Consider the following 12657-nt stretch of genomic DNA (forward strand, 5'->3'; position numbering starts at 1 on the left):
CTAAATAGCTTGAAATGCAACCGTTTGAGTGATTTTGAACTTGACCCTCTGTGCATAGTTCAATGACCTTTTTCCACTAAATAGAGGAGCCGATAAAATGCCTCTACAGCCTAAAATGACCACCTCTGCATCTACTATAATTTTCTCTGCCAAAAATGGCCTCTTTCACATGATTTGTATGATTGTAGTCAGTGGTGGCGCTACGGGGGGAGGGCAAGGGAGCACAAACAGGAACTAATAATGATATTACGAGCATGATACAACATAATCCTATTCATCCACATCCAAAGTGGTAAACACTTGCCAAATCAAGAGTACTACTAATAATTATGACGATTGAGCAGTAGACTAATGAACGATTCTTAAATGAATATCTAAAATATACTTAATTCCCCCATCCAGGATATTTACAGCTCTTCAGCTGCATCACTCCTCCTTGTATAACAAAACTGGACTTCAAAACTGGAGAACTAAGTTTCACTTTTTGATTCGGTTGTTGTCCTCCGACAAACACGTTGATCTTCCCTGGTTCTATGACCTCCTGGTCAGTGTAGACGGCCATTACACGAGGAACCAACTGAAACTGCACAGTGGCTTGTTGTCCAGGATTCAGATGAGTGCGATTGAAGTCCACGAGTTGGTTCTTAGGAACAGGAACGCTTGCATCGGTCCAATTGATGTATACTTGGATAACCTATAAGGACGGGAGTAAACGAATGATGTGCAAGGTAGTGAGAAAGGAGAGTGGTTCTGAAATTTGCAGAAATGTCATTGATAGCGACCATTGAAAAAGCATTGAAAATGAATATGACCGTTTTTATGCGGTCCACACGAGAGATCCGGGCAATAGACACCTATAGGGGTGGATCCAGGAGGGGCTAACAGCCCGGCAAATTGGCATAAAATCTAAAATCACCCTATACATGTTTCAAGGTAATTTGACCATTTTTCAAATCCTGGATCCAAAACATGACATAATAGTAATTTTCCTTCCAAACTCTTTCAAGAGATTGGAGATATCGTTTCAAAAACAAACTTTAAACAACACCATGTTTTCTTTTAATCCCACGTCACTTACCTCATCACCAGCTAGTTTTCCTATGTTATGAACTGTTACAGATACGGTGACATTATCACATGATTTGATAGTTGATGGTGACACTGTTAAATTGGTGTAGTTGAATTCAGTATATGACATGCCGTAACCAAACGGGAACAGTGGATCGCCTTCAAAATACCTGTAGGTGCGTCCCTTCATGGTATAATTCGTCATTGGAGGAACCTGTTATAGTATAAGTAAATAAGTTTCATCAAAGCATTATGAAAGTACTTTATCCCATCATTTGGTTCTTTCAATAACAACTTGTAGCCATATTTCATTTTTATGCTCTAGGTGCGGGAAATATTTTTGCACCTAAAAACGCAATCCACATGCCAGCCAGTCTTAAAATTTCGGTTGGAATTAGGTATTTGGAGATCATCGTGAAATAAAATAAGACAGACAAAAACCTTGCTTCGTACCTGATTCATACTATAGTTGGCCAGGTGGCGGGTAATCTGCCAGCAGGATTAGCTCCATTGGTGTTTGTAAACACCTGATATAACGCATCTCCTGTGGCCTGCGCGGGAAAAAAACATTCCATGATGACTTGGACTCCTGAGTTGGAGACTGCCCAGGTGATGTCAAGAGGTCCGGCATTGAAGAGAAGCAGCGCAACAGGTTTCTTATTTTCTGTAAAATATGGTTTATTTGAGTCACACATTTCAAGCACTTCTAAATCTCACTAAAAATGTATTCTGTTTATGCCGTGTAATTTCATTACAAATCAATTTTCTATTAATCTCAAACATTTTGTTTATACATTTTTACCCTTTTGTTACATAGGGTTACAACAGCTAGAATTCCACAGGCTGTTAGTATGTAACCAAAACCTGAACAGTAAGACATGGGTTAATGTTACCTTGCATCGCCGAAACAACATCTTGCAGAAGCTGCAGTTGGTGACCTGGTAGATTCAAGTCTGATCGATCATTTTGCTCAGCTTCGACTTTTGTACCTAAAATTGTAAAAAAAAATAATGCAGTGGGAAAGGTATGCTATGTGGTTGATGACTTATTGTTAACCAAAAATCCTCGCACCCTTACACTTCTCTTTCAATCTTCAAGGCACATCGCTCTAAAATGTATTATGGATTGCTATATTTATATGCTCTAAATTCTGAGCACTTGACACTTGAACAAACACTTGCACTTGAACTGCAATATGAACTACACTTGTGGAAGTTTAGGGAGCGATCGTTATTTATGACAGGGGGGAATGGGAAAATTTAGGGGGGGAACACGAAATTTCTTTGGGGTCTTTAGGGGAACCTGAAATTTTAGTTGAACCAGGAGGGGATTGTTAAATTTTAAATGGAGAAAATTGCGAAAACTAGAGGGAACGCGAAAATTTTGAGCGGACGCGAGGGGGGAACGCGAAATTGTTTGTCGATATTTTTTCCAAAACGCCCATCCCCCCTGCCGTAAATAACGATCGGTCCCTTAGGGCTGGATCCAATAACATCATGCTCAAAGATATTATGAAGAAGATCTAGAGAAAGCTAACCGGGTAATGGACATCACCGCCACCTGCATATTGAGTCCAGTGAGTTGTCAGAGAGGTACTTTATTAAAGGACATGTTGAAGGAACGCTACCGACCAGAAGGCATTCAAAGCGCGGAGATAAATTGTTCAAAAACCCTCTGAATACGTGAAGAAGGTGTCTTGTAGAGAGTATTCAAGATCAATTTTTGAAAAGCTGGTAGAAATCTTTGTGCACTGTTCATACCCACCATAGATGAGCGTAACAGAATGTAAGCATGCACCTCTTAAGATGGCCACAAATGTTTGCCTACCTGTTCCCAAACACACTATAGCCATATCAGTCCCATGGACAGCCGAGTACACAGCCGTGTCATTGTAAGTTCCACATTTCGTTGTATCACAACCTTCCGCATACGTATAGCTTGAAGCCAACGTCATCAAGCCTTGACGTGGTGTCTTTGTGAATGTAGGATCTTGTGTTGGGGAATAATCACCAAATAATTCTGTGTAAGAATCGGCAAATGGTCCAACAAACTGAAAATTATTAACAATAATGAGAAAACGAAGTAAGACAGATGTGTTTGTTGGTCTAAAAACTACGCTTAGTTTCCAAATAAAATACAGACATGCATAACAATCTTGTATGTAATCTAAAAACTACGCTTAGTTTCCAAATAAAATACAGACATGCATAACAATCTTGTTAGAATATGTTAGAATAAACTCAATAAACAATGATAAAGCTTGAAAATAATTGATTGTGTTTGTTGGTCTACATTTATTCCAAATTAGCCTGATTTGGAAAGGGCAAATAAAAAGATAAAGAACACACAGTTTGCAAATAAGACACAAAACCTTCAGACTTTAAAAGTAAAATCATTTTTCTTTCTGAAGCTTCAGTAAAATGTTTGAGTTGATTGCACACGCATAAAACTTTCGGGTATAACTTTCAATTTTTACTTACAGCAATTTTGTTAATTCCTCCTTTCATTGGAAGAACGTTTCCGTCATTTTTCAGAAGTACAAAACTTTTCGTAGCTAACTCTATTGCAAGAGCCCTGTGTGCTTCGCTTTGTATATTTGACAAGTCTAGTTTTGTGTATGGATTCATGCTAGGTGGATCAAATTCACCTAGACGCATTCTGGTGTAGAACAGAGGTTTGGCAAGATTGACAATCTCTTCTTTTGTTAGATTACCAGATTGGACGGCCTTGGATGATTTCATGTATACATTGTTTGCAGAAAAAGACAAGTCCAGGTTACATCCTGCTTTGATAGCTAATACGGCTGTTTCTTCATACGATTTGGTATACTGATGGTCAAGAGAGACGAATTCAAGAGCCATTTTATCAGAGACAACGTATCCTTTGAATCCAAATTCTTTTCGTAGGATGTCGGTGAGAAGCTTCTTATTGGCACAGGCTGGTATACCGTTGATACTTGAAAGAAAAGCACACATGAAACAGTTTAATATAAAACATTCCGAGATCCGCCTAGGATCAGAATACTTTTCTGAAGTCGCTTAAGGTTGGTCTGAACCCTGGAATTATGGAAACTTTCGGGCCTCATAACTGCTAAATTGTTGGTGTAATGTATATAAAGTTATACATATTTAGAATGGCAAAGACTTGATCAATTCATCTGTGAGGTCAAATTTGGGCCAAAATGCCATTTTTGGCCCAAAATAACAGTTTTTGACTCACTTCTTTTTCGTTAAACGTAACAAAAAAAATTCTTGGGCCAAATGTTTAATTTTTAAAAACTAGATAAAAATATCTAGAAGCTGCCAACTTCGAAAATCGGGTTTTTTTATGATTGTTTTGAAAATTTAGCATTTTTTGACCATTTTGGTGCAAATTTCTCAAAGTTGGTCGAAAAATAAAAACAAATGGCTCCTAGATATTTTTAAAATTAATAATAATAAAATTGGCTCAAGAATTTTTGTTACGATTAACGAAAAAGAAGTGAGCCAAAAACCGTTATTTTGGGCCAAAAATGGCATTTTGGCCAAAATTTGACCTCACAGATGAACTTATAAAGTCTTTGCCATTCTAAATATGTATACTTTTATATACTTTTGACCAACAATTTAGCAGTTATGAGGCCCGAAAGTTTCCATAATTCCAGGGTTCAGACCAACCTTAAAAATTGTCGATAAATACAGTAGTGGTGTATATGGCTTCAACTTTATTGACTTTTCATTATTGACTATTTCCGGTGCAAAGTTTTCACAAAAGGCGAGTTGGACAAAATTTCATTTTTGGGAAATCAGGCCAGCCCAATTTACTTTTTTAAATTCAGTTATGAAATTATGGTGGTTACCAACAAGCTCACTCTTGAATCCAAAGGCTAAGGTGAACTTAGCGAGCCATTAACATACTACATTTATCTGCTGGCGAAATTCAGCTTTGGAACAGTGGCAATCAAATATTTCTATTAATAAGTATTAAAATACAAAAAAAAAGATAGCATTCCACTGCGCTTACAAATGCTTAATATAATAATCAAAACCAAAATAAAGATTACAAATGCCTGAATAGTAATAAATCTTGCGAATTTCCATAGGGTTTCTAACAATTACATATTAGGCTATTCCATTTAAAATCCACACTAGCCCTGTGGAAAATTTGGTAAATATCTTCCATTTGAAAATCACCCTCCTCCCTCAGTGGAACATTCAGGTTGAATCTTTCTCAGAAGGTGTATGAAATTCAAATGGGGCTGCCTGATGTGTTAATTCCATTTGAAATTCATATTCCCTTTGTGAACGATATTTTCAAAGTCTTCTACAGGGGTAGTGTGGATTTTAAATGACATAGCCCATTATTGTTGTTCCTGTAAACAGATGTGACTCTCTGTAAACGGGATTGAAGACTTAGTTCCCTTCAGAAACTGAAACAAAGTAGTCCAGCTCGACAAAAAAACCTATTTAAAAGAGTAATATGTCTTGTGTCTTATATTATAAAAGCCCAGATTAATGAAATCATAGGTTATCTGTTTGAGCTATACTGTCAAAGTCCCAACTATCATGATTAATGGCAACAGTTGGGATGAACTTTTTATGTATATTGGATAAACAATATAAGGCATTGAGCTAAAAAAACAGTTTTTTTGTACCTGTTATAGCTGCACATTATGTTATAGCTACCAGCCTTAACGCATTCTCGAAACTGAGGAAGAAATGTCATCTGCCAGTCTCTATCAGATACCTACATGAAAATAAAAAAGTTTCATGTAATGGGGTAATTATAATAATCTTTGTCTGTTTAATATTCTGTCTTCTATGTAATAGCTGCAAGTGCTACCAAATTTCAAAACAAACAAATGATGACTTTTAGTATACTTAACCCTTCGTTTCATTGCCATATCATAACAGTATTTACATACGGAGTGCGGAGTATAATGGGACTGAATATATTTACAGTAATAAAATAGTAAGAGTCGGTACCTTAGCATCAAATTTGAAGCGACTACTTGGGATGTTTTCTGGTCCTGCGTAGACAGCAAAGTGTTTGCATCCAGCATTTGCCCTGATGTACCGTGGATGATTTCCTTGTAAACCACGAACATAACTTTTGGCAAGTTCACCGCTCAAGTATGGATCTTCACCATAGGTTTCCTGTAAGGAGGTCACAAAGGCATTATGACATGCTTCTTTTAAAAAGTTCAAAAAGACAAATGTTGTGTCAAATTCATTCAAACTCTCGCTCATGAATTTAAAATCAATTTAGATATCTCATGTAATTTACGAAGCAAGCCATTTGAATTTATATGTTTCCTTAAAGTGTGTCAAGTATTTGTCAAACGGTGGTAGTACCAATGTAAATTATTTATTATGTTAAATCCTGGTTCAGCAATCTGTTCTTCTAATCAAGGTAATGCGATTGTTATTGTTGTTGTTGTTGTTTTTTCCCAAAATGTTTTAGCTTGATTGCAGCTTTTTTCTTTCAGGTATTACTATATCATTTAAACTGCATGTAATTTTGTGATGTTATTAATGTTGGAATTTACCTGATTTCTACCCCACAAGGGATGTCTCGCAATATTAATAACCGGACTGAAACAGCTCAGACCAGTGTGAATACCATACTGCTTCTTAGCTATGTAATCAGTGTGTTTGGCCCGCACTTCGATTCCAGTTGCTTCTGCCATTCTAAAGATGAGTTCTCGACTAATCCGTGAGAAAAAAAAGGAAAATTTTAATGAAACTCTGGGTTCGGTCTTTTTAACGTTTATATGAATTTTAACATCATTTCAAACATGCTCTGTAGAAATTAATATATATAAATTAATTCATCCCATGTATTTGCAATTGAGAATATTATAATTGAATTTAATAATTCACATTATGCAATATTTCCATACGCACCTAAAAGTAGCACTCAAACCCAGCGCTTGCGGGAATGATGTAGCATTACCCGCTTTCACGTCGCCTCTAAGACATTCTGTAGCCCATTGGTAGGGAAGAATTCCCAATCTCTCAATCGCTGGTGCAGTACTATTCGGGCCTGCTCTTGAAATTTGCAGCACAAGTTCGTCAAGCGTAAGTCTGCTGACTAAGTCATCAACACGTTTGTCCCATGGCAATGAAGTATTTTGAAAAGGGTAGTCACATAACACTGATTTCAACGTTACTAAAATTAGGCCAATATAAAGAATGGATGTAGCCATGTTTGTCTGGAAGAAATAAGATATACCGGTACTGTGCAAGTTATATAAACTTTCTAAAAACGTTTTTAAAACGCTTGTATGAAAACGCACTATAACGACATTTTTTCAATTGTTGTCAAAATGTTATTGTAGAATAGTATTTACAAACATTTTGCCAGATATTTTGTCAACACTTTATGTTAAAATAATTTGTAATAGGTTTTCAAAACGATGTTTTTGAATGGTATGAAAACGTTTGATATCCGCTTTATAACCCAACATTTAAACATTTTATGGCAACTGTTCAAGTTCTAACCTTTTGCAAATAATGTCGAAAACATCTTATGTTTGCTGGGTTAGAGACACGCCATTAGATATGATGGGTTTCAAAAAGTGGCAAGGCTCAAAGTCGCTAAGCTCAAAATCCCACAATTTTGTGTATTTTTGTACAAACTTTAATTTTATTTAGTCTCATATTTTCCAGTACATGTATATACGTTGTTTGTTAGAAATTGACACGCCTTCAATATTTTCCGACTCTAATTATGAAAAATGGGAAAAAAGTTTTTGCTATATACAAAAGAATACTGACCCAAATTTCAGAAAATCCAGAAACAGTCTATATTTTGCATTCTAACTGATCAAAAATAAATTTTTTGAAACAAGATTTGTCACTTGAAACCTGCTTAAACCTGCTTTCTCAGCACTCAGTTGTAAATAATATGTTAATAATATGCCACAGATGACACAAAGACACAGACCCAAAAGACATTAAATATTATAAATTATATACCATATAACCAGACGCGTAGGCACGAATTCTTGATTGGTCGGATCACCAATCTTATTAAATAAAGATGAAGACATTGTATGAGAAAAATTAAGGTGATTTTTTTAAAGCCTCCCCCTCCCCCTCCCTTCCGAGGGATGCAAATCTTCAGGGCTCCCTTTTTGCATCAGGCCTCTTCCCGTTACAAGTGTTTGTGAACGGTCCCTTAGTGTATACAATTTTGTTGGAAAAATTGATTTGGTTAAGTTGCAGGCTAGTTGCGTTACAACTTAGAGCAGGAAAGAGTAAGAAGCCGTTTTTGAGAACTTTGAACACAAAACCTGAACGCGTGCATGGAGCTCATAAAAAATTCGAGTTAAAATCTTGATTCGAAATAAATTCACTTTTAGTTTACTGTAAGTCAAGATTCGTAGGAAAATGCTCATTGTCTAAACATTGATAGCGGCCCTAACAAAAGGTTCTCACCAGGGTTGTTCATCACAATATGAACCAAAATATTATTGATAAGGTTTAAAGTCAAAACGTGTTTACCTGTTCAGGCTCCCTGTTCATGGTTCATTATTAATGTTCAAAGCAGATATAATTCACAAACAAACTGGAAATAGTTTTGTGTAACCTGGAATTGTGGTAAATGTCAGTATCTATAGACGGAGAGCATATCAGTTCCATTCCAAAATGGCGTTGGTTTGTTATCAGTGATAATTTAAACAGTTAAACTTCGCCAAAAGCATGAATTGTTTTTGGATTATTTGGCCCAAGCAGAACTTATAATTACTAATATTGAGAAGCATTGGGATATTATCTTACTAATTACTAATAAATGGCAACATTTGTTTCATACAATTTAAGGTGGTACTACACCACTTGATAAATTTGTGACTACTTTTTGCATTTTTCTCAAAAAATAATAACACACAAAGGTTATGTATATTATAGGGGCAAGAAATCCAGTTACTACACTGGAATTTCAGTGACTCAAGATAATATTATTCCTTGCCCCTATAATATACATAACTTTTGTTACCAGTGTGTAGTTATTTTTTGAGAATTATTACTATAAGAAGCATTGGTCTGTATAATAGTCTTACTAATAACAATAATTTACTACATGAGTGCTTATCGTAAAATGTACCGAGTATCATGAAGATCTCTTCTGCCTGGATGCCCTGAAAAATACAGTTCCCCACTAGCAAATCATTGTTCCTAATATTTGGGCAAAAAATATTAAAATTGCCTGCCCATTGGCCTAAATTCCCCCCCTTGGAAAAAAGTCCACTTTTTCAAAATCAGCACCTCCCCCCCAATGAAATCCTGCGTACGGGCCTGCACATGATGTATAGATATGTTGTAGAAAGTGGAGGATAAAATTATCAAAAAGTTGTGGCGTAGCACGATAGCCGCAGCCGCGAAGCGCAAGCATAACGGCGTGGGTCCAGGGGACGAAGCCCCGGAAGCTGTTGTCATTTCAGAAGTCAAGATGCAGAAATGGTACATTTGTTTGGAAAATCAGCCTATGATTTGTTTTGTATTCAAACTTTCAATATTAACAATAAAATGAAAAAGAGAATTTATTCAGGAGATTGAATTTTAGGCCAGGTGGATACGACGGGGGTGTGCGGCTGTCGAACCCTTGCCCATTTCTAAGGGTAACTTCACCAAAAATGATTTTGGTAACGCGAAAATTTGTTCAAAAGAGACCTAGCCCAACTTACCATCTTTCGAGTTTGTCCAAATTTGACCACTTCCCCCACATAATTCAGCTTAATACGTAATCAGCACAAAAAATCATGGGAACAACTTGGTGAAGTTTAGCACACATTTTGTTAGCATTTTAAGTAAGCAATTCAGATGTAATAACCCAATCATTTCAGTACTGCTAATCAATGATCTCGAGTTACTACTTGGAACTATATTCGTTGGCATAATTAGAAAAGTTACCTCAAAACTAAAAGTAAATTCAAGAAATTTACAAAAAAAATTAAATAAAAATGTATATATAACATACCTGTGTTTTCTTCTACAAAGATGTCTTTAAAGATCACGCTTTAGTGTGGTGTCAAGTTGTCCCGAAAGTTGTTCCTTTCTTATATATTCACAGACCGTGAAGTTTTACCTCACGGCTAATAACGTCGTTTCGTTGAAACGTATGGAACAAAAATGCACCAGCTCCGGCTGAGGAGATCAAACATATGGTATGTATACTGGTATACAATGGTATATGCGAAGCAGTGTAATGGATCATTTATTGAATGACACGTGGGTTGTATTGCTCGATTTGCTCCAATCAAATGACAAGGATCTACACGGAATGTGCGCAAGGATTGTGCGGGATGGAAGTGCGGGAGGGAAGCATGGTCAGTTCGGGTTGAGGGTTGGTGGGGGTTGGGAGTGGTCAAATTTTGAAGTCAGTGTCCGATTGGGCTTAAATCTAGTACAAATAACTCTTCATATGCGAGGATCGTGAAAAAATCAACTTAAAGTCATCAGAGATCAAAGGTCAAATGGGGCCAAATGTTAAACTTTGCCCGATTTGGTCAAATGAGGTCAATCAGAATCCGCCGCCTGTTTTCGTGGTTCTTGAATCAATTCGTGGTTCTTGAATCACAGTAGCTGTAGTTATATTTGTATTAGTACAAAATTGCTCGCAAAAGTTGGACTACAAATTGGCCTTGAAGTTTATTCACCTGTACTATAGCAGCAATTTTTGTGGCATAATAGCCATTATGAAATTCAGGAGTTTTAATAGACTAAGGAGCAATTTAGCACTTTATACAAAGTCCTGCATGCAAAATGTCATGAATGTTGGTTAGAAAAACAATATAGCACACAATTAACTGTAGTAAAGTACAACAAATAATTTTTATTGGAAAATAACAAAGTGGTAATCTCCGTATTTAGCAATACGGAATATTTATTATTCAAGGTTATGTCAATAGAGGTTGTGCATATAACGTATCATCCCGTAAATGTGGCGGACTTCTCAAATGCATTCAACAAAAGCATGATTGCAATCTACCGCGACAGTTCGTCTTACACACATAACAATGCACTACGATCAAATAGGTTGATGACAGGATTTGATTGAATGGACTGCACTGCGCCGTGATTACGGTGAAGGACACCGGTTCAAATCCTTTGTTTGGAGCCAACCGATAAAAGCAGGCAGGGCCTCTATTCTGTCATCGACCTGACAACAGACACGCCCACGGTATACCCCGGTACAGACAGTTATAACTTGTGAAAATGTGTGATTATGACAAAAACCATTAAAACGTGATACTTTGAGGTATTGTTTTGTTAGTTTCTGTATGACCATGGAAGAAAGAGATGAGAAGGAACCACAACGACTTCGATCGGCCAAGTTTTAATCCGCTTATCTATTGACGCATGAAAAGAAAAGCTATCAATGGTACCTCCTTTCATGTATGATCCATTTACCGCGATCGATGCTTGGCGAAGTCATTACTGGAAAAAAACTATAACAAACCCATCCACGAACAAACAAACGCTACCCAGAAGTAAGATTCTGGAATTTCACTGATGCTCTGAACATGTATAGTAGCTTTGTTTTGGAATCTACAGTCAAACTGTTTTCTTGATCGTATTGTGTAGAAAATGTCCTTTAAAACATCAAAAAGGTCGTCAAAATCGGCCGTTTTTTTGCTGAGTTTCAGCTTTAGCAAATAAGGTAAGATTTTGGTGACTTTTTCGATGAAAAATAGATGTAAAATGTTCTTAAATAATGCACAATGTTCCGGTTGAGTCCGGTACATAAAACCTGTTTAATTTAATAGTTTATATGTGTATAATCGTAACTAGCTAACTCGTTTCAGTGCCAAAGACTACCAACTCTGAGAAAAAAGTCATCAAAGTTCGGGAAAATTGGGCAAAATGGAAGAAAAGATGTAGGCCATCAATGACCGATGATCACGTCACCAGAGAAAATCCTATAGGGTGCTTGCACGGAAGGTCATTAGTTCAAATCATCCTTCAGACACGCTCCAGTAGACATGCAAATTCACGGAGTACAATACCAATCACCTATTTAACGCGGGGTATTGATCAAAGTAAATCCTCATGAATAACAATGTCAATTAAATGTCGGTAAAGGGAGTGGACAAAGTGAATGCGTTCGTTGTGGTTCCTTCTTATCTCTTTCTTCCATGGTATGACACATCATACATACACATGTGCTGTGGTCAAAAAGGTAACAATTCTTTTTTTGACCCCTGACCAACCTGCCATTCCAGACAACCCCTTATAATATAACGAATGATTGAATGCAGAACATGCCACAGATAACACAAAGACACGAAGCCAAATGACATTAAATATTATAAATAATATACCATATATATAAGGAATAATTGAATGCAGAACATGCCACAGATGACACAAAGACACGAAGCCAAATCAAATGACATTAAATATTATAAATAATATACCATATATATAAGGAATGATTGAATGCAGAACATGCCACAGATGAAACAAAGACACGGAGCCAAATGACATTAAATATTATAAATAATATACCATATATAAGGAATGATTGAATGCAGAACATGCCACAGAAGACATACAGAAACAGACCCAAATGACGTTAAATTACATAAAGAATAAGCCATATGCA

General features: G+C 36.5%; 1 protein-coding gene across 1 annotated transcript; it reads right to left on the reverse strand.

Annotated features, from left to right (window-relative positions):
* Nucleotides 1-241: 241 nt before the first annotated feature.
* On the reverse strand, nucleotides 242-7255 carry LOC140152101 (uncharacterized). The gene is made up of 10 exons (XM_072174399.1): nucleotides 6954-7255; nucleotides 6596-6755; nucleotides 6033-6203; nucleotides 5702-5793; nucleotides 3549-4023; nucleotides 2896-3118; nucleotides 1962-2057; nucleotides 1533-1732; nucleotides 1079-1282; nucleotides 242-694 (listed from the first exon to the last, which is right to left on the reverse strand). Exons 1-10 carry the CDS (start codon nucleotides 7253-7255, stop codon nucleotides 386-388), a joined length of 2232 nt encoding a protein of 743 aa, XP_072030500.1. The 3' UTR covers nucleotides 242-385.
* Between the last annotated feature and the right edge of the window lie 5402 nt (nucleotides 7256-12657).

The sequence above is a fragment of the Amphiura filiformis genome, chromosome 5 (genome assembly GCF_039555335.1).
Source record: "Amphiura filiformis chromosome 5, Afil_fr2py, whole genome shotgun sequence".
NCBI classification, from domain to species: Eukaryota; Metazoa; Echinodermata; class Ophiuroidea; order Amphilepidida; family Amphiuridae; genus Amphiura; species Amphiura filiformis.

What these genes read in the sequence shown, in the direction of transcription:
- LOC140152101 (XM_072174399.1), bottom strand. Translation starts at nt 7,255, where the DNA reads ATGGCTACATCCATTCTTTATATTGGCCTAATTTTAGTAACGTTGAAA. An exon ending in GCTTCAAATTTGATGCTAAG is followed by an intron (nt 5,794 to 6,032) that starts GTACCGACTCTT and finishes ATTTTCATGTAG; the next exon opens with GTATCTGATAGAGACTGGCA. An exon ending in CCGCCACCTGGCCAACTATA is followed by an intron (nt 1,283 to 1,532) that starts GTATGAATCAGG and finishes ATACTATAACAG; the next exon opens with GTTCCTCCAATGACGAATTA.